Consider the following 22,624-nt stretch of genomic DNA (forward strand, 5'->3'; position numbering starts at 1 on the left):
AAGAGAAAATGAAACTGCTCCTAAATGTATCCGTATACTTTAAAAGGCAATGATGAGGGCGTTCTGGAAGTTGTTCATGGGAAATAAAGTCGCTGCAAAATAGATGTACATTTCTTCCCGTGTCCCCCCAATAATCCACTTTCTGGATGTGATAAAGATATGACCTCCCCCCTATAATGTGTCAGCCCCCCATCCTAATAACTGAGCAAATAAAAACCACAACACTTTTTTTTTTTTTTTTCTTTCAAAATTCAATACTCACTTCCATCCAAATAAAATAAAAAACAAAAAGGTTCAAAATGTCTGTAACACGGAAATGTGCAACGTAACTGATGGAAAGGAATATGGCAGCTGCAGCCGCTCGGCTACGAACGTCAATGAAACTCATAAAAACAGGAATATTCTGCAATAAAATAACCAAATCGCTAAAAAAGGAAGAAAAAAAAACAAAAAAACAAAGTCAGAGCTGCGGAGCGGCCGTCGGATCGAGGCTCCATGCAGACGGCAGGTCTCTACCCAAAATAAAAGAACAGAACAGGAGGGGAAAAGAAAGAAAATCATAAACATTAAAAAGAGTCTACGGGCGGCTGCGAGGCTGACGGGCGTGGAATGCGAGCAGAGAGAAGGGGTCGGGGATTACAGGATTTTTTTTTTTCCTAGACAGTTACTAGCTAATAATAATCATTTATGTCACCCTCTTTGTCGGACACGGTAATAGTAGACGTGTATACAGTACTCGGTGCTCACAAACCGGCGCCCCGGGCACGAGTGTCCGCAGAAATCAGAAAAGGAGGAAGTTTTATCCAATGTGGTTGAGGATCTCGATCAGTCCTGGTGTGAAACCAAAACAAATGTCACTTTTCCCATAGAGGCTCAGGGGGCTCCTCCGTATTTGCCGGGCTGGTCGTATCCGCTGCTGCTGCCACCACCGCCGGCGCCGTAGTTCCACTGGCTCCACTGACCTTGACCCTGACCCTGTGGGGGGCCAGGGCTGGGGTTCGGGGCCTGTCCAGGGCTTTGGTACTGGCTCCATTGCTGATTGCCATACTGGGGAGAAAAAAAAATATTATATTACCCATACGATTTATTTACATTGGCCTTCATTTAACCCCTTCCCGACACAAGATGTACCAGTGACTCCAATCAAGGCAGGTGCCGGCAGTGACAGCTAACAGCAGCGACTAACGCTAGCTCTGGTCACTGCTGTGTAACCCCCTTATACGCCACAATCTCTGACAGTGGAATTTATCAGCGATTGATAGCATTTAACATGTTAACAACCGCGATTGGATTGCGATTCCACCCGCGGCTGTTAGAGGCATGTGTCAGCTGTACAAATCAGCTGACATGTGCCAGCAAAGTTGCGGGCTCAACGTCGGAGCCTGCAGCAAACGTGGGGGAGTGGGGGGAAAGGGCGGGGAGAGCCCACCTTAGAAGTAACTATATGGTTAAGGTGGGAAAGGGGTGTGGTGCCCGACAGACCTGAAAAATATGGCGACACAAACCAAAGCTCTTTTAATTCTGATAATGTTCACCACTAAACTAGAACTCGTCAGATCTGTCATCAAATCGATTTGGAGAGTCAGGTTTTCAGGTCATTTTAAGTGCACATGAGCAATAACAAAAGAAACAAAGGCAACATTTTTTCCCATATTTTCACCACACTATTTTTTTTTCTTGTGTTTTTCAGGAATTATCAGAATAAAAAAGAAATCATGAAAAGTCTGTCTGCAGTAATTTCTTTTCCCCGGCTTTCAGAAGATTATATGGTAAGATGAATGGTGTCAATCAGAAGTACATCTAAAAGAAATCAAGCCTGGGTATGATTATATCAACAAAATAATGATAAAAATTAAAAAAGAAGTTATGACTCTAGAAAGAAAGGGAGGAGAAAATGAAGAAGCAAAAATAAAATTTTCCAGTATCTTTCACAAAACTCTTGCGCTTCTAAATAACAGGGAGGGATACACTCACCGGTTGCTGGTATTGTTGACTGTAGCCCCCTGGACTATAGGAGGGCTGAGACGAGGCAGTGCTGCTCTGGGGCGGAGGTTGGTTGTAGCTTTGTGCTCCACCTCCGTAGCTCTGATTGCTGCTATCGTAGCTTTGGCTGCTGTATCCGCCTCCAGCACCACCTTGGTTGTAGCCACTGCTGCTTCCAGAACTCTGGCTATAACCACCTCCACTGCCACCTTGGCTATAGCCTCCTGCGCCTCCCTGCCCATAGCCACTGCCTCCACTTTGGCCGTAGTTACTGCCACTTCCTCCACTTTGGCCGTAGTTACTGCCACTTCCTCCACTTTGACTGAAATTACTGCCACTGCCTCCACTTTGACCGAAGCTACTGCCACTTCCTCCACTTTGGCCGTAGCTACTGCCACTTCCTCCACTTTGGCCGTAGCTACTGCCACTTCCTCCACTTTGGCCATAGCTACTGCCACTTCCTCCACTTTGGCCATAGCTACTGCCACTTCCTCCACTTTGGCCATAGCTACTGCCACTTCCTCCACTTTGGCCATAGCTACTGCCACTTCCTCCACTTTGGCCGTAGCTACTGCCACTTCCTCCACTTTGGCCGTAGCTACTGCCACTTCCTCCTCCACTTTGGCCGTAGCTACTGCCACTTCCTCCTCCACGGCTGTAGCCATCACTGCCACTTCCTCCTCCACGGCTGTAGCCATCACTGCCACTTCCTCCTCCACGGCTGTAGCCATCACTGCCACTTCCTCCACTTTGGCCGTAGCTACTGCCACTTCCTCCTCCCCGGCTGTAGCCATCACTGCCACTTCCTCCTCCCCGGCTGTAGCCATCACTGCCACCTCCACCCTGGTTATAGCTACCCCCACTGCTTCCGCCTTGTCCATAATTTCCACCACCTCCTGACCCATAATTCCCACCCTGGCTGTATCCTCCAGAACCACTGTAACCTCCTTGTCCGAAGTTTGACTGTGGAGAAACACAAAAAGACAATGAATGTCTGACCTGCTGGACAGTAGTGGTCACTGACATATAGCGGAGATATGACTGTATACCTGTCCTTGACCATAGCTGCTGGCTCCACTATAAGAAGGGAGATTTGACAGCCCACCACCATATCCGCCACCTCGGCTGCCGGAAGGACTGTAGCTGGATGATTGACTATCGGGACCAAAGCCACCTCGATGCTCTGAACCATTGTCCTGTGAGCTCCCGGACCATCGGCTTTGTGAATTGTTCCCTCCACGGTTAAATGCTGCATTACCAAATGGATGAGATGAGCGTTATCCTGCATGTTCTACCACATAAAGCACAGCAGATCTTTCTAGATCTCTTATGTCGCAGGATTCAGATTCTAGATTCACTGTTCAGTTCATTGCTGATGCTGCTGTGATCACAGGACCATTGCTTAGCAAATTCCCACTATAGAAAGCATGAACTAACATTTATGCATTTAGGACATGCATACATTTTATAGTATAAATAACATGTAGTAGTTTTTACAGTTTTTCTTTCAACCATTACTAAACTCCATTGATATTCTCACTTGGCATATATATATATACAGTGGGGCAAAAAAGTATTTAGTCAGTCAGCAATAGTGCAAGTTCCACCACTTAAAAAGATGAGAGGCGTCTGTAATTTACATCATAGGTGGACCTCAACTATGGGAGACAAACTGAGAAAAAAAAATCCAGAAAATCACATTGTCTGTTTTTTTAACATTTTATTTGCAATTTATGGTGGAAAATAAGTATTTGGTCAGAAACAAACAATCAAGATTTCTGGCTCTCACAGACCTGTAACTTCTTCTTTAAGAGTCTCCTCTTTCCTCCACTCATTACCTGTAGTAATGACACCTGTTTAAACTTGTTATCAGTATAAAAAGACACCTGTGCACACCCTCAAACAGTCTGACTCCAAACTCCACTATGGTGAAGACCAAAGAGCTGTCAAAGGACACCAGAAACAAAATTGTAGCCCTGCACCAGGCTGGGAAGACTGAATCTGCAATAGCCAACCAGCTTGGAGTGAAGAAATCAACAGTGGGAGCAATAATTAGAAAATGGAAGACATACAAGACCACTGATAATCTCCCTCGATCTGGGGCTCCACGCAAAATCCCACCTCGTGGGGTCAGAATGATCACAAGAACGGTGAGCAAAAATCCCAGAACCACGCGGGGGGACCTAGTGAATGAACTGCAGAGAGCTGGGACCAATGTAACAAGGCCTACCATAAGTAACACACTACGCCACCATGGACTCAGATCCTGCAGTGCCAGACGTGTCCCACTGCTTAAGCCAGTACATGTCCGGGCCCGTCTGAAGTTTGCTAGAGAGCATTTGGATGATCCAGAGGAGTTTTGGGAGAATGTCCTATGGTCTGATGAAACCAAACTGGAACTGTTTGGTAGAAGCACAACTTGTCGTGTTTGGAGGAAAAAGAATACTGAGTTGCATCCATCAAACACCATACCTACTGTAAAGCATGGTGGTGGAAACATCATGCTTTGGGGCTGTTTCTCTGCAAAGGGGCCAGGACGACTGATCCGGGTACATGAAAGAATGAATGGGGCCATGTATCGTGAGATTTTGAGTGCAAACGTCCTTCCATCAGCAAGGGCATTGAAGATGAAACGTGGCTGGGTCTTTCAACATTATTATTATACATTTTTATAGCGCCATTTATTCCATGGCGCTTTACATGTGAATACGGGGCAAATATAGACAAATACATTAAACATGACAATGATCCAAAGCACACCGCCAGGGCAACGAAGGAGTGGCTTCGTAAGAAGCATTTCAAGGTCCTGGAGTGGCCTAGCCAGTCTCCAGATCTCAACCCTATAGAAAACCTTTGGAGGGAGTTGAAAGTCCGTGTTGCCAAGCGAAAAGCCAAAAACATCACTGCTCTAGAGGAGATCTGCATGGAGGAATGGGCCAACATACCAACAACAGTGTGTGGAAACCTTGTGAAGACTTACAGAAAACGTTTGACCTCTGTCATTGCCAACAAAGGATATATTACAAAGTATTGAGATGAAATTTTGTTTCTGACCAAATACTTATTTTCCACCATAATATGCAAATAAAATGTTAAAAAAACAGACAATGTGATTTTCTGGATTTTTTTTTCTCAGTTTGTCTCCCATAGTTGAGGTCTACCTATGATGTAAATTACAGACGCCTCTCATCTTTTTAAGTGGTGGAACTTGCACTATTGCTGACTGACTAAATACTTTTTTGCCCCACTGTATATATATATTTATATATATACACATACACACACACACACATATACACCCAAAAGAATCTTTTTGCTGCGAGACCTATATGCCATGGCCAGAGTGGCAGTGTTGCCCCAGCCTATACGTACACGTTCCCAAAAGGCAACTAGTAATACTCACAACCGCCACCTCCTCTGCTGTATCCACCGCCAGAGTTGCCACCACGACCTTGGAACCCTCCCCTGCTTCCTCCAGGAGGGCCCCGATTATCAAATCTCTGAAAATCACCACGTGGTGCTTCTCCCCTGCCAGCTCCTCCACCACCAGGGGGCCCACCGCCGCGGCCTCGGAATTTCTTTTCTGGGGGCGGCCCCGACCGCTTTCCTTCCTCGTTATATATGCGGACTAGCTTCTCTGCCTCCTCCTTCTGCAGCTCGATGAAGATTACCTCTTCTAAGAAGTCCCCGGGTTCGGGCAGACCAAAATTTGCTGTTGAGTGATTGGGAAAATTAGGAAATTAAAATATTTTTTTTTTTTTTCTTTTGGTGGCCATATCTGCAAATAATGGTCACATCTTCACGCCAATAGGTAAGAGTAATTCACCTTTCATCTCCAGCACAGCATGGTCGGGGACATCCTTTCCTTCCTCGTCGGTTCGCTTCACTATACGGTCCTGGAGATCTTCATCGGTGGGGCAGATTACGATACCTTTGCGATGAAAGCCTTCAAATGGTCGCATCTTCCGGCGCTGGGCTGAGGGGTAGACGTTTGTCTGAGGAAGGAAGGAAGATGGGAGAAGTGGATATTTCCAAGACCTCTACAGAAATACATAGTGTAGTCCCAACAGCCCTGTTCTCCCACTTACCTGATCCAGTATGTAGTTGCGCTTTCTACGGGCGGCTACCTGGATAAGCAGATTCAGACACTTTGTGGCCTGCTGGATGAGGACGTCCCAGCGCCCGGCATAATTACGCTGTCTCCGAAGACCCATGACCTGAAGGTTTAAGATCAAAATTAATCTATGAAATCTCTAGATCTCTTAGTTAGCAAGACCACTTTAATCCCCTCTGGACATTGGACATACTCCGATTACTGCCGTTAAACCCTTAAGTCTTGGCACCAATCTAGAGAGCAGCACTTATGGTGCATGGTCCAGGGGTGCACTGTTCGATGCACCCAAGTTTAGACCCCTTCTCAGTGACTGTTAATGGGTTTGTTTTGCCAATCGGTGGTCTGCTGGAGGTCCCCCCATTCCTTGCCATGCTAGAACTCCAGTGAAGGTGGGAGATCGTGATTCTAGCTACATATTGCAACATAGGTAACGCTACACTACAATTTCCATTTATTTCCAGGTGGCCATCAGGGGATCTGGGTCAAGAAGAAGCCTCCACCATCTTACCTTCATCTTCTCCATAATAGTGTTGGTCCCAAGGATGTTGTATTTCTTTCCTGGATTCCCCGCTGTGTGCTTCATTGCCCAGGTTGTCTTACCAGCTCCTGGTAGTCCCACCATCATTAAAATCTGAGAAGCGTACAGAAATATTCACAGTGTGGCAACTTTGAATTTATATCTCACCCCAAAAACTGAAAAACCACACAGTCCAATGCTCACCTCACACTCCGCTTTGTTCTTGGGGGGTTCTGTTCCCCGTATTCTATCGGATTGGGGCACGTTCTGTATGAATGTAAACCCTGGGGGACAATTACAGAAGGGCTCGGCTCTTTGGCCGAAATTAAACTCAACGGAGCAGTTCTTTACTAAAACGTGAGGGAAGAAGGCCTGATTTCCCACAGAGCCCCTGCTGACGCGAAAGGCTGTGCCCATATGATGCCCGTTCTTGGAGTACGATATCTCTATGTCGCCACGAACTTCAAAGTCCTGCCGAAAGAAACCGAAGCAAAATTAAGAAAGAAAAAAGCTAAACTGACAAAAAGGATAAAAGAACAAGGATTTTCGGTGCCCACTGTAAAATCTCTTTGTCGGAGCCTTCATTGGGGGACACTGGTAGCCATGGGTGTACGCTGCTGACACTAGGCACAAAGAGTTAGCTTCTCCCCAGCAGTATATACCCACCGACTGGTACAAAGCAATTAGTGAGAACGCAGGAGCAGCAACCATAAAGCCATGTACACACGGTGCGTTTTTAATGCGTTTTCGCAGCGTTTTTTCAGCTTGGAAATGGGCCAAACACACTATGGAATCCTTATGCAAGTTAATTCAATGACAATCCTGAAGTGTTGTGCAGATGATCAGTAAATGTCCTTTGAGCATTTGCAGTGTGTTTTTTCTGTAGCACGTCTATTCTTTTTGCGGATTTGTAGCGTTTTTCACACATTGACTTCAACTGAGTCAGTCAAATCCGCAGTAAAAACGCAGGTATAAAAATGTTTGTGGATGTGCCGAGTTTCTGTTTTTACCGGCTTCCTATGGCGTTGCCCACACTCATCTGTGTGACAGCTTAGGAAACACCAACGTGGTGGTTCTTATCGGCGGTAACACTGCCGCTGGTAAGACTGTGGGTCAGAGCGCTGAGGGCTCATGTTAGAGGTCAGAATATACTTGAAGAGATACTGTGACCTGCAGTAAAACGCTTTCCGCAGGTCAGCAGGCATGGGCTGAAGAGACTACTCTGCTGTCACTGATAACGGTGCTGGCAGGTGTTACTGATGGGAGACGTAGTCTCAACAGCAGGTGCCTGAGCTCACAATTAAAAAAAACAAAAAACAAACATGTAAAATAATTATATGCATATGGAAATAAAAAAAAAAAAAAACACTCACGTTAACGCCCAATCCCCATGTCTCCTAGAAAAAATGTAAAATAAAGCACCATATACTCACCTGTCCGCCTTAGTCCACGTAATCCCGAGTGTCCCACGCAGCGGTGGTTCCGTAAGTGAGAGCACTGGAGCTGATCAGCTGATGAACTCCGGTGACTTCTCTCACTGCAGCTCAGTGATAACACTGCGGGAGTGATTACCTCCTGTCAGTATATCACCGGTGGCTGGGCAGAGCAGTCACAACTGCCGATATGACTGTTCTACATATGAGATCGCCGTGGGACACTCGGGACTACGGCAGACAGTTCAGTGATACACTAACAGGATGTAATCGCACCCGCAGTATATCGCCGGCTGTCTTTGAGAACAGTCACATCAGTTAGCGTCTTATTGACGCCTCTCCATTACTAACCCGTGGGCTTGATGTCACCCGATAATACGATACACTTTAGGCTACGTTCACATTTGCGTTGTGCGCCGCTGCGTCGGCAAATAAAAACGCACGCAAAAACGCTGCGTTTTGCGACGCATGCGTCCTTTTTTGCAGAAATTTGGACGCAAAAAAAATGCAACCTGTTGCGTTTTCTGCGCCCAACGCTTGCGGCAAAAAAAAACCGCATGCGTCGCACAACGCATGTCCATGCGTCCCCCATGTTAAATGGACGCTGCTGCGCCCGACGCAAACACGCAAAACGCTAATGTGAACGTAGCCTTATTGATCCCGTGGGAAATTATGGTATCACAGCAGCACAACTTACATCATAAAATGAATTACTTAATTGACATGACAGTTTGTTGACAGAAGGATATTATACATTAGAATAGGACATACACAACGAGTGAACTGAAATGTAGAGAAATAAGTAGACATTCACCTTTATGATTTAACCCTAATGTTATTGTTGTACATTCCCATAGCAGTTGGCACAAACGATTTCCTATATTTTTCCTTCTTACACCTCAGAAGTATAAGCCGGTTACTGAAGGTGCTCTTCTGTCTCATGAATAGCTCATATAATGGATGTGCATTATTGTTCATAATTGCCACACACTTCCTCAGAGTTCTTTTCTCCACTACCTCCCCAAGAGAGTCCAGATTACAGCCGACAGCAGAACTTGCCTTTTTGATAAGATTATTCAGCTTATTAGCATCAGAGGCCCGCACACTACTACCCCAGCATGTGATTGCAAAAAAGATGGCACTTGCCACCACAGACTGGTAGAAAATTTCTAACATTTTGCTGCACACATTAAAAGACCTCAGTTCCCTTAGGAAATACAATCTGCTCATCCCCTTCTTGTAGACAAACTCTGAGTGGCATCTCCAGTCCAGTTTGCTATCCAAATGGACCCAAATATTTGTGACTCTCCACCTGCTCTACCTCCTGACCAGCAATAGTGATCGGTAAGCATTCCAACTTACTCCTGCTATAGTTGGCCACCAACTCCTTAGTTTTCTTAACATTTAGTTGTAGATAGTTACCATTGCACCAATCCACGAAATTCGACACCACCCTTCTATATTCCTCATCCCCCTGATCTCCCCTAATGCATCCCACAACCACGGAGTCATCCGAAAATTTTTGAAGGTGGCAAAGATCAGATTTATACTGAAAGTCTGAAGTGTGAATAGAAAGGGCGCGAGCACCGTTCACTGGGGGGCACCTACACTGCTCAATAATCTGCTTGACACCACTGCTCCCATCTGTACAAACTGTGGCCGATCTGATAGGTAGTCAGTTATCCAATTTCTCATCCCCTCCTCAACCTTCATATCAGTCATCTTTTTGTGTAGTAAAGGTGGCTGCAGGGAGTTAAATGCACTCGAGAAATCAAAGAACATCGCTCGCACCGTGGTACCGTCAATCTCCAGAAATGAATGTACCCCTATGTAACAGAGAAAGAATAGCATTGTCCACCCCCAATCTATGTCGGTAAGCAAACTGAAGGCAACATCAACCCCCCAACTATCACCCCACTTGCCACCGCTACAGGGCAAGTGGGAAAAGAGAGGCTAGGCACCAGATTGTTACAGATGCACCTTTTTTTGGGATGGCTGAGAACTGAGGTTTTTAGCCTGGGTGTGGGGGCAATATCCATGGCCCTTTCCTAGGCTATTAATATCAGCCCGCAGATGTATGCCTAGCCTTTGCTGGTTAGATTTTATAGGGGGACTCCATGTCAATTTTTCTGGGGTCACCCTGTAAACTAGCCAGTAAACACTAAGCAAACAGATGTGAACTGATATTAATAGCCTGGGAACCTTTATGGCTATTCGCTCCTTCCCAGAATATTAACCCTCAGCCGTTGGCTTTCCCTCTGCTGGTTATGAAAATAATGAGGCAGTCCATGCAATTTTTATTTACTTTTTTTTTTAAATTAAGAGTTGATCTTATGTTTCAGCCTATATTGGTTAATTCAGTTAAAGGTAATCTGTCACCCCATTTTTGGCCTATAAGCTGCGACCACCGCCATCAGGCGCTTATCTACAGCATTCTATAATGTTGTAGATAAGCCCCCGATGTAACCTGAACAACAAGTTAGATTATACTCACCCAGGGGTGGTCCCGGTGCGGTCCGGTCCGATGGGTGCCGCGGTCCGGTGCCTCCCATTTTCATACGATGACGTCCGCTTTGCTTCCTGTTTCGGCTCCTGCGCAGGCGTACTTTGTCTTCCCTGTTGAGGGCAGTGTAAAGTACTGCAGTGCGCAGGGCCTCTCTGACCTTTCCCGGCGCCTGCGCACTGCAGTACTTTGCTCTGCCCTCAACTGGGCAGACAAAGTACGCCTGCGCAGGAGCCATGACAGGAAGCAAAGAGGACGTCATCGTATGAAGATGGGAGGCACCGGACCGCGGCGCCCATCGGACCGGACCGGGGCCACCCCTGGGTGAGTATAATCTAACTTATCTTTCAGGTTACATTGGGGGCTTATCTACAGCATTACAGAATGCTGTAGATAAGCCCCTGATGGCGGTGGTCTTAGCTTATAGGCCAAAAATTAGGTGGACTGAGCCGTCCTTCTTGGGACCACAAAAAGGTTTGAATAGAAACCTCAGAAGTGTTCCTGAGTGGGGACAGGTACAACGACACCTGCCCAGAGGAGAGAGAGTAAAGAATCTGGGACCTCGGGACAGGACCCTTTTGAGGTGGGACAGGATGAAACGTCAGCAGGAGAGAGAACATTCTCTTGTAACCGGTGGTAATGATCTCTCTAACCCAGTCGTCGATTAGAGAGCCACACATCCCGGAAGATAAGGTGGCAGCCACCCACCACGAGAGGATTCCCAGGTGGGTTCAACCCGTCATGCTGAAGAGTCCGCTTGCCAGTTCCTCAGGCATAGCGCTCTCCTAATAGCCACAGCATTGGCAGCCGTAAGTGCAGAGCAGTTAGTTGCATCCAGGGAAGCGTTACTAAGTAATTGCCAGCCAAGGAGATCTGATTTGCAAGCTCCGCTATGTCAGGAGAAAGGTCGCTGTTCTGTAAGGTCTTATGCAGAGAGTCTGCCCAAAAGGCCACGGCTTTGGCTACCCAGGTAGCAGCGAAGGAGGGGAAGAGTGCTGAGCCTGAAGCCTCAAAGACTGAACGGGCGAGGCTGTCAACTAGGCGGTCCGTGGGATCTTTGATAGAAGATCCGTCCGTCACGTAAAGGATAGTTTTAGAGGACAAACGTGAGACAGGAGGATCCACGGGAGGGGATTCTGTCCATTGTTTCCGGAGATCAGGAGAAAAAGGATATTTGGACTCAAGAGATCTCTGGCCTTGAAAACGTTTGTCTGGACGCTCCCTATGTCGCTGGACTATGGCCTGGAACTTCGGGTGATTGGCAAACACCCTGTGAGTACGTTTACTCTTTTTGAAGGACACCGAAGTATCCGTACTGGAGGTCGCCGGTTCCTCGTCGACCTGAAGGGACTGGTTGACGGCCTCAATGAGACTATCTATAGTGCTCCGATAACCTGGCGACTCCAGATCTAGAGGCTCATCGGACTCAGGATCAGAATCCTGGTCAGAAGAGATGCCTGGGGAGCGAGAGTGGGAAGCGGAGCTACCAGACTCCGAGGCACCAGAGGGCCGAGCTACGGACGCGCTTCCTAGATGGCCGCTTGTGCTTAGAATGAGAGCGGCCCCTGCAGGCTGAAGATTCCGCAGCCGTAGGGGAATCCTCCTGAATAGGTGGATTAGTGGTCCTACTCCTGGTTGGATCCTGGAGGGACTCAATAGCCTTAGTCAAAGAAGCCATAGACTGCGAAAGTGACAAAGCCCAATCAGGGGGACTGGTCACCGCGGGCTTGTTTGCATCGGGGGGCTCCTGAGTGCTTTTAAGGTCACAAGCATTACAGAGCGGGGCAGTATGCCCGCTTGGTAGCGCAGCCTGACAGGAGGTGCAAGAAGTAAAAAACACTGTATGCATTTTTGTAGACTTTTCGTGTTTAGGCAGAGACATGTTGTCTGTTAATCTCCGTGCAGGCTGTGCAGTAAGTAAAGCAGAGCACTGCGCGGCTAGTAAAGCGGAGCACTGTGCGTCTAGTAAAGCTGAGCACTATGCTGCGGCTAGCAAAGAGGAGCGCTGAGTAAAGTGGAGCCTGCGGAAGGATGGGAGCTGTGTCAGCGCGCAGCGCACGTACCCAGGTCCTGTGTCCAGATCACAGAGACCGGTGAGAAGTGGAGTGGCGTTGAGGTACCCCTGTTATGGCAAGATGGCCGCCGAGAGCTTGGAGGGAGGTTCTCGCAGTGTGCGAGAAGCGCTGAAGCAGTGGGCGGAGCCTCACGCGTGACACACGCTGTGGGCGGACCGCGGCCTAGCAGAATCAGAAGCCGGAGACTAAATTAGCGGTGCCTGGCCGCAATATGCGGCCGATCCCGCGGTGCGCTCGGGAGCCCCCCTTACCCCAAAAGACTCACCGCTTGGGATCCTCTTCAGGTGAGGTATGAGGGGCGATGCAGTCCACCTCGATCCAGCGCCCTCTTAATGAGGGGCTGGAGAGGGACTGGGAGGCTCCTTGCAGCACCACTATTCTTTTAGTGGTGGAGCAGAGGGAGAGCGGCCGGACAGTACTCTGGAAAGATGGCCTCTGTGTATCCTAAGGGTTCGCTCCCCTAGGATTTCACAGGGCATGTCCACGGCTGAGCATCTCACGTCGCAGGAAAGGGTACGGGGAGTAAACTCGCCGTGCTCGCCTGTTGGTGTTTCGGGGGAGATCGGACCCCTTAAAAGGGTCCGTCGCCCCCTTTATCCTCTTGCGCAAAGTGAAAAATTAAAAATAAAGGTAAAACGTCTGGAAAGAAACAGACGCAGTGTGCCTCCTACGGACACTAAGCAAGAACTGGTATTATCCGGAGCCAGTAGGCGGTGTATACTGCAGAGGAGGAGGAGCTAACCTTTTTTGTATTTACTTAGTGTCAGCCTCCTAGTGACAGCAGCATACACCCACGGTCCTGTGTCCCCCAATGTGGCGATGGAGAACTTGCTGGCGACAAGTGGAATAACTGGAGGTGTCTAAAGATGCAGCGAGTAAGTATTTTCCTGCGTGAACAATCTGGTCCACAAGATCAGCCAGTGTGTCGGACGATGTCCTGGATAGGATGCCCTGTCGGAGGTGGTTAGCTCAGGCGGAGACCGACGTGGCTACCCATATAGCAGAGAAGGCGGGACAGAGAGAAGCACTCGCAGCCTCAAAGGCGGACTCGGCTAAGACTTCAATATGCCTATTAGTAGGATCCTTAGGGGAGGACCCCTTTGGCAGTGACAGGACAACGTTGGCGGACTTGAGACGGGTCCACAGCCGGGGATTCTCCCCATTTGTTGAGAAGGTCAGGCCAGAAAGGCTACAAAATATTCAACTGTTTCCTATCTAGGAAGCGCTTTTCCAGGTGTTCCCACTGTTTGGCAATGACTCTGTCAAATTCCCTGTGATTGGAAAACACCCAGGGAAGGCATTTTACCTTTTTGAATGAGAGAGTGATCCGGGGGAAGGATAATCATCTTCTTTCACCTTGATGGTCCAACTGAGATGAGGTAATCAACAATGTCCTGGAGTTTGATTAGGGTCAAGATCAGAGTCTGACTCAAAACCTAGGTCGGCCCATGGGTCCACCTCAGGAGTGGGATACCGAGGCCATCCTGGAGGATGTGGAAGATGAAAATCCAAGTGAGGAGCTAGAATGAGCCAACTTACTGGACCTTGTCAGTGATCTGCCATGCTGAGGGAGTGGCTGGGTGCATGCAATTCGTCCTGAGGAATGATTGGCACACCGGTGGCTGGAAGGTTAGGCAGATGCTCTAGGAACGGTGTCAGGGCTGACATACCTTTTGGTTAGGTCAGCTAGAGATTGAGATACAGCAGCAGCCCACTCTAGAGAGGATGCTCTCATTCCAGCGAGGCCTGCATGGTGGGTGTGGGGCCATCTCTGCTGAGGGCTGACCTGTGGGCCACTTCTTTTTGCACAGGAAACAGGCGTAGTGACTAGTGGGGGTGAGACTCCTGAAGTCTCTGCATAGGGAGCGGCCTGGAGCCAAAGGTGGCTGAGTCTATGAAAAAAAAAGAAACACAGCCTGGACAAAGCCTACCCAGCCGCAGAGGACGCTCCCTGCAGGCACTGTCTCTGTAGGAGCTACGACTGGAGCCGAGTGACTGCGATGCTGAAGCTGGGAGCAGAGGGAGGAGCCAGAAGAGGCGCATTCAAAGCCCAAACTGTGAAACAAAATAGGAAAAGTGTGCTGATTGGATGAAGCGCACAATGGGGCCAGCAAAGTGGAGGTTTCGGGAAGCCGGCGACAACATTTTTAACAGTATGAGTGTGATGGAGGTTCCAAAAAAAAAAAAAAGGCGTGACATCTGCGCTTGAAATGTTGAATTTAAAAAACTCCCCCATCTAATAGGAATCCTGGCAAGTGCTTATCTTAGTTCCTGATTTTGGAGAGCCCCTGTCGTTATGAAGAGGGACGGTAGAAGGAGTAGGTGCCTGCTCCCGACTCCTTCACAGTCCCGTGGACGGAACCAGGAGCCCACAGGTGGGAGATCACTGGAATGGGCACGTCCTCCTTCCCGCACGGTCATGGTCCCGGACGGTGCAGAAGCCGGCGTGAGCACTGGATGAGGATGGGCGGCGGTCTTCCTCCCAGCACTGCTCACAGAGGAGTAGGCTGGGGGGGAACCGGCCATAAACACAATTGCAGTGTTAGGGAATATGGGTCCTGCCTCGCAGACCAGAGAGGGTACGATGTGGATCAGGCCACAATGTTCTCTCAGTCTCTGAGGTGGGAGATCAGGGTGAGAAGTTACACCCTGTTTCCCTGAAGAAGAATCCTAAAAACAAAGTAAAGGATTAATAACATACAACACGGTGATCTAGGAAGAATGGGGTCTGGGAGCCCCCCGATGTGACCGCCTCCTACTATCACGAAGCTAAAACTGATGAGCACTTGACTGGCACAAAGCTAACTTTTTTTGCCTACTGTCAGCAGCGTACACCCATGGTCTCCTGTCCCCCTCAAAGCGATAGAGAAAGAAAAATCTCTTCCCAACAGTATGTCGGCCGTGTGATTGCCCAGTGCTCTGCATGTGCGCTAGTGCCCACTGTCAGACCCCAATAACTACCAATTCTGGCAATTGATGGGGGACTTGCATCTATCAGACATTTGTGGCACATTCTTTGGATATGCCCTTTCAACTGCATGGTCACAATTGTACGCTCATTACGCTGACGGCTATGCCGCCTTACTCCCTTCATGTATACAGAAAAAGGGGAACCAGCTGCTGACGGACCCCCGCAGCAGTTTATCTGCCAGAAAACAGTGGATCAGACTTGTCTGCCATCACGACCCTGTACACAGTAGATGTTCTGCCAAAGTGTAATATATACTGATGCCTTTAGAGCTGTATTCGCAATTCTGCTGGTTTCTGAAACATTTCACAAAAAATATAAACTGTATTTTCATTAGCACATTTCTGTTGAGCCCTGTCAATCAGGATATTCAATGCTGAAGGGATAGAAAAAAACCCAGAACTACCGCAAGTCTTCAGACTATGTGACCTGCGCAAATATAGAAGAAACGCTCCAAATGGACCTACAATGAAGCAGCCGATGACGTCGTTCTCTGCAAAGGTTTCTCCGTAGTTCTCAAACTTGCTGTTGGTGGATTTCTTTGCTGTGCCCCCGTAGCCGTAAGAAAACATTTCCTCTCCTGTAAATTCAGAAGGCAGAGATTTAGGAGGTATTCCTTTGAGAATAATACATTTCTAATATGTGGAGGACGGACCTCATTTATGACACCACGGGTAGCAATAGTATCTATGAGGGGGAAGTAGGGTCTCGCCTCTGATGGAGGCGCATTAACGGTCTCATGTCAGAAGGTACTCTGCATGCGGGGCCCAGATATCCCCCCTGCGACCAGCACCATGCAGGCGCTGCACTGGGCAAGTCACCATCAATTTTACATGGGGGGGTTTAAGGAAAAAGCAGCAGCGGTAGATGCAGAGACATTACAGACGCCTCTTGTCTCATCGGCCCATCCTAAATCCCTCACCTAACTGTGTACTACAACTGTCCAAGGACCAGCCCACGCGGACGACATGAGGATCCGGCTCGCTAGCGGGGAGATCCTCCACTGCAATTTCTTCTGTAATCTGAAGGAAAACAAGAATTACTATGAATGTCGTCGCTCAGCCTGAGAGAGCGAATGGGAGATTTTATCAACTAGTCTCACCTTGAGCTCGTAACACACCCGGCCCTTGTTCACCCCATGTGTAGCCCGAGCTCCAGACCAGAGGTAAGCAAAGCCCTGCTTGGTGAGGGGGAAGCCCACAGTGCGGTCCTTGCTGAGCTTGAAATGCAGGTCGCTGTTATCTGGAAAACCACCAGGATACAAGATGAGGACATGTTCGGGCCCCTATATGCACTATGGGCCCAAAGTCTATTGTGTTGGGGGCCTCCTTACTCCCCTCGGCAGATGTCAGGGAGCGAAGGATCTGGCACATCCCACAACCCATCCTGGCAATGACACTTTCATGGAGAACATCAGAGCTCACAGCCAAGTGGTTCTGTGTGTGGGAGCGTGAGAAAAACACCCATTGGCCAACAGCTACCGACTGTGTTTATGGGGGCTTAAGAGAAGGATCAGAAATCAGATCCAGGGCAGCAGGGATAGTCAGCCGCTTACCTTAAAGGGAATCAGTCGGCAGGTTTTTGCTATGCGATCAGACAGCAGCCTGATGTAGGGACAGGGACCCTGATTCCAGCAATGTGTCACTTAGTTTACTGGGTGCAGCAGTTTAGATACAATCACCGATTTCTGTGCTGCAGATCTAGGAATGCTAAGCCCTGTATAACCCCTCCCTCACCCCCGATTCGTTGCTTCCTGTGTAAAAGGACAGAAAACTGCCAATCGGTGCTGGGGGCAGGGTTACTCAGAGCAGGATGACTAGGAGGCATGTGACATCTAGTCCTGCAGTGATAATCTCCTGCTGAGAAAACTGATTTTATTGAAACAGTCTAGTAAGTGACACCGCTGGAATCAGGGAGTCCGCATCTACACCGGGCTTCGCTCAGATTACATATCAAAACCTGCTGACAGATTCCCTTTAAAGGAACTTTCCTATTTCTTCATACACTTCTAATAACCTATGTCCATCCTCAGAATCAATTTTCCAATTTTAAAGTTTTCTTGTCTACAGTTTCTATACAGACCTATCGGTTTCCTTAGGTACAAGCCACAAACAACCAGTGTAGTCTGAGCCTTTTAATAGCCACCGTCCTGCCCCTGATAGAGTTCAGTGGACCACCCCTCTCTGTTCCCAGCCTTAATGGTCTATGGTCACATTTCTTCTATTACGTACGCCAACAACTGAGGACACAACTTATCACTTTACTTACAGTTATCCAGGACGACAAAGCTCTCATCAAACACGTCGTCCTCGTCATCATGACCCCCTCCGCGACCCTGGGAGAACCTGTTTCTGCACGACAGACACGTATATCAGACCCAGTGTATAACCACACAGGCTTGTATACCTATATATCGATTCTCATTACAGGTGACCGGCACACAGTCATCATCGCAGTGACACACATACCTCCTGTCCTCTCGATGCTCGTAGAAGCCTCTGCCTCTGTCATCAAATGATCGCTTGCGATTGGGCAAGGACTGCGGAGGATCCCCAGCGTTGGGACCCTTGTAGCCAGGATCGGGCTGCTCCTGTTTAAATTCGTTTTTCAACCCTGTGGATAGAAATAGAGAATCAATTCATCACTCACTATTTATTCGAATGAAGAAACTCACGAATATCTTGAGACGCAGCCACCACTAGATGAAGACCTCCTCCTCTGAATACAGTGTGGCCCCACAGGGCGGTCAGGTCCCTCATACAGCTCGGGCTGCACAGGGCCACAACATGGCGAGTTGTAGAACATACTTTGCATTTCGATGTCTCGGTATTCTTCAAGATCTCTGTCTTCAGTCAAAGACTAGAACCCTCCAGCTATTGCCAAGTACAACTCCTAGCTCGTCCCGACAGCTGGCAGATGATTGGAGTGATAGTTGTACCAGGATACACAGCCATACCGCAGGTCAGAGCCTGACGACATCCACGGAGCCATTAATAATTCATTTACCCGTATCGTGCGGAGGAAGAGCCGGCTCCACGGGTCGCCTGTCGTAAGGCAGGTCTCGCTCTTGTTTGATCTCCTGTCTGTGAGGTGGTGGGTACCCTCCGCCTGAGGGGCCGTAATGATCGGGTGACTGGTGCCCATAATCTGGAACCAGAGATATCAGAAATCAAATGCATATCTAGAGAGTCACAATCCAGTAATCACTTTCCAGCCACAAAAAAAATAAAACTAAAAAGGGTTGTCCACTACCATATTCTACAAATGGGCCCATGGTGGTCTTAAAAGAAATATACCTACCAGCCCCCTGCTGTTCCTCTTCCGGTGGAGGAAGTTATGTCAACGCTGCAACCAGTGACTACCCACTGGTAGAGTGGAGTAAAACGTTTTGCCGAACCCGTTGGTACCCCAAAGCAGCCGGACAATGAAGGTGCAAACTACCTGCAACATCGCCGCTGCCTTAACTGATCAGTAGGCCACGGGACGTTATGACGCTGTTGTGATGGGCTCATGACATTGTGGGGGTCTGCTAATAAGATGTAGGAGGAGGGTAGCAGGGCTCCAGCCCAGTGGCCATGGCTACTGATATTACCACTGGACAGGGGCCCTACAAATCTTTTTTGCTCAATAATATTCCATTTCGTAGGAAGAGAGCTCTGTGACCATCTCTTTGGGCTCGGTCAGATACTGCCCATATTAGCCGGACAGGCTGACCAATGTGTTTTGCTATATCATCTCTTGACATCAGCAGAACCAGCCATCTGATGTGTGAGATGGCCTAAAGGTGTTGTCCAGGCTTGTAGTTCATGTCTACAGTCACTTTTTGCATACATGTGGTTACGTGCAGACTAAACGTACGAGAGGCCGGACACGTCTAGTTGGCATGTGGCAGGGAGTATACAAATTGCCTACTTGTGGCCACATGATCGCCCGCTCCCGGAGAATCCTGACAGCACGACACGGTGAGTATTCACAAGTCTCCAGTCACATAGAACCACAAGCCTCAACATCCCCTTTAAGCCATTTTGGCCGAGCCCTATCTAATTTGTATGGCCATCTCAAGCGGGGACTACTTCTGCTACCTGGTGATGAAATCCGTCTTGTGGTTATTGTGTAATCTTTATTTTCAGTTTTAAGTTGATGGTATGCTCGTGTTCCAGGGTGGCCTGTGGGGGGTCTTCATGATGGGCTCGGATTAGGTATTCACCAGTATGGCTTCTGAGAGGTCACTGATCCCTCACTGACCTGCGCCTTAGTTTACATAATAAATATTATATGTCTGTAGGTTACTGTACACACTCCTGCCGACAGGTTCCCTTTAAGGGACGTCACTGCTCAGGCCTCCTCCTCTATCAGAACCTGGCAAGATGGTGGGGAGAGATGAAATCCACACAGGCGGCTTTTACCAGCAAGAGATTAGGAGAAAGCCATGGTGGAAAACCAATCTGCTATAATTTATAAAAAATGGTTCCCCTCTTGCCCAACTTAAAGGGAACCTGTCACCCCCGAAAATCGTGGGTGAGGTAAGCCCTCCGGCATCAGGGGCTTATCTGCAGCATTCTGTAATGCTGTAGATAAGCCCCCGATGTTACCTGAAAGAGGAGAAAAAGAGGTTAGATTATACTCACCCAGGGGCGGTCCCGCTGCTGGTCCGGTCGGATGGGCGTCTCTGGTCCACTACGGCGCCTCCCATCTTCATTCCAAGACGTCCTCTTCTGATCTTCAGCCACGGCTCCGGCGCAGGCGTACTTTGTCTGCCCTGTTGAGGGAAGAACAGAGTACAGCAGTGCGCAGGCGCCGGGCCTCTGACCTTTACGGCGCCTGCGCACTGCAGTACTTTGCTCTGCCCTCAACAGGGCAGACAAAGTACGCCTGCGCCGGAGCTGCAGATCAGAAGAGGACGTCTTGTAATGAAGATAGGAGGCGCCGCAGCGGACCGGAGACGCCCATCCGACCGGACCAGCAGCGGGACCGCCCCTGGGTGAGTATAATCTGACGTCTTTTTCTCCTCTTTCAGGTAACATCGGGGGCTTATCTACAGCATTACAGAATGCTGCAGATAAGCCCCTGATGCCGGTGGGCTTACCTCACCCATGATTTTCGGGGTGACAGGTTCCCTTTAAGAGTGGGGAGCATTTTAAGAGATTAATTTCAGGTTTTTTTTTTGTTTTTTTTTACACCCCATTCTAGCTGTGGCCATCAAATTTAAAAAAATTGTTTTCTATCCCCCCCCCATGACCCTTTTTTTTTTTGCATATAAGAGGGCGTGTCTCACAGGCTGATTATGCGAGCAGACTAAAGACACGCCCCCGAGGATCCCGTGAGCTGCTCCCTCTTGTAAAGTTAAACCAAATTAAAAAGTTCCATATTTCTGGAACCTGAATTTAAAAAAACCAAAAACAAAACAACACTAAGAGGAGAAGCATCAATAAAATAAGATTAAAATCTGGTCTTTTTTTATCCTGGTGTCAGATCCTATCACTAGATTTTGCCCTTTAGTTGCACATCCGGCAATCACCGTCTCACCAGCCTCGATTGAGCCCTCCTAAGTCATCGCCACATAGACCCTCGCTCCGGCACAGTAGGGAACGAGCGGCGCAGGCTCTACAGGCCGTCTGGACGATGTCAATCAAGGCAGGAGAGGCGGCGACTGCTGGGACAGTGGAGAGGAATACAAAGATGGCGACGACGAGATCCTCTCACCGGGCCCCCGGCTACTATGGCAAACACCGCTGTGCCTCATGGCGACAGCGCCAGGCGGGTGACGTGGACATGGAGCCTGGCACCTCACCTGGACTGCGCCACTTACATTTCATGGTCAGTCGCGATCGGAGCTCACTCAGATCGCTGCTGGCTGTAAAACACCCCAAACACCTGCGCCCACCTCTATGACGGATATATGTGCGTCAAGGGGTTAAAAGGGCGCTCCCGCTGATGGGTAGGATCGGTGGGACCCCCTGAGAGTGAAAACGGGCGCGGCGTAGCAGCATTTTTATTCCTACGTCCAGGCCTTTTTCCAGGGTCAGTGAGGGGGTCCTAGCGGCGAGACCCCCACCAATCCCATAGTAGCCATCTACCATCACCTTATGACATGGGACTAGTGGGCGATCCCCACACACGACGAGCAGTCATTTTAACCCCGGGAGACCCCCATTAATACCATAGCCCCTCTGGGTGGCACCCCTGTCCGTATACTGGATACACCGCTGCCCCCGGATTATGGGATAACGTTACTACGGTAACGATCTGCTCAGTGGGTATTGCATTAGGAAGGGGGTTTTAAAAAAAAATGGAAAATTCCTTTAAGTCCCTGAGGTCCCCACAAATAAAGCGCAGCTAAGTCGCATCATGTGACCGGAGTCATATGACAGTGATCTCGGCGCCTGTGACACCCCATCAGCCGCCCCCCACAACCATCAGCAATGGCTTTGTGTTCGCCCCCGGCGCCCATGTCCCAGCGCTTACATCGACCTTCCCCGTCCCTCCGGAAATCCCTGGGTGGGTATCCGCCTCGATGGAAGTGATCCCCCATCCTCTTCTCTCAGCTCCCAGCAGCGCGGGTTTCACAGTCAAGAGAGCGGACAAAATGGCGGCCCCTAACAACCCCCTCTCTCTATCTTCGCCGTCCACTCGCGTAGCAACGCCCCCTGGTGACAAATTGCAGTATGTTTGTAAATCCAGCCAATAGGTTTCCTCATCCTGTGTCTCCGGATTCGCTGATTGGTTAGAATTTGATGGGCGGCAACAAGAACAACCAATTGAATTAGAGACCGCCGTCTCCTATCACAACGCCCCGAAAGATTTGACGAGAGAGTCAGCCATCTTTGTCCACCCTAGGCTTCACTAGCTATTAAGAGCTTTTGGAATGTCAGCCATCTTGGTACTCTCAACAACGCGTTTGTATAATGAAGGTGTAATTAAACAGTAATTTCACAATTTCCCACAAATTATCACTAAATCCACATTTAATTTGTAAAAAAAATAGCCCCAGTTTGTTTACTGTGGTAACGTGTACCACTATTAGGAGCAGC

At 48.7% G+C, this 22,624-nt stretch overlaps 1 protein-coding gene across 1 annotated transcript; it reads right to left on the bottom strand.

The window, feature by feature from the left end:
• Positions 1-245: 245 nt before the first annotated feature.
• HNRNPUL1 (heterogeneous nuclear ribonucleoprotein U like 1) lies at positions 246-22,232 on the bottom strand. The gene is made up of 15 exons (XM_069746630.1): positions 22,059-22,232; positions 18,600-18,740; positions 18,062-18,206; positions 17,862-17,944; positions 16,696-16,835; positions 16,516-16,615; positions 16,061-16,173; positions 6,819-7,085; positions 6,606-6,728; positions 6,072-6,200; positions 5,810-5,978; positions 5,387-5,695; positions 3,033-3,232; positions 1,975-2,946; positions 246-1,047 (listed from the first exon to the last, which is right to left on the bottom strand). Exons 1-15 carry the CDS (start codon positions 22,123-22,125, stop codon positions 874-876), a joined length of 3,132 nt encoding a protein of 1,043 aa, XP_069602731.1. The 5' UTR covers positions 22,126-22,232; the 3' UTR covers positions 246-873.
• Between the last annotated feature and the right edge of the window lie 392 nt (positions 22,233-22,624).

The sequence above is a fragment of the Ranitomeya imitator genome, chromosome 2, assembly GCF_032444005.1.
Source record: "Ranitomeya imitator isolate aRanImi1 chromosome 2, aRanImi1.pri, whole genome shotgun sequence".
In the NCBI taxonomy this organism is placed as follows: domain Eukaryota; kingdom Metazoa; phylum Chordata; class Amphibia; order Anura; family Dendrobatidae; genus Ranitomeya; species Ranitomeya imitator.

Bases quoted from the DNA above. Each gene is read 5' to 3' on its own strand.
- HNRNPUL1 (XM_069746630.1), bottom strand. From the start codon at position 22,125: ATGGGGGATCACTTCCATCGAGGCGGATACCCACCCAGGGATTTCCGG. The intron at 17,945-18,061 runs GTATGTGTGTCA...TCTGTCGTGCAG, and splicing joins GAGCATCGAGAGGACAGGAG to AAACAGGTTCTCCCAGGGTC. The intron at 7,086-16,060 runs GTAGGTCCATTT...TTCTTTCGGCAG, and splicing joins ACGTCATCGGCTGCTTCATT to GACTTTGAAGTTCGTGGCGA.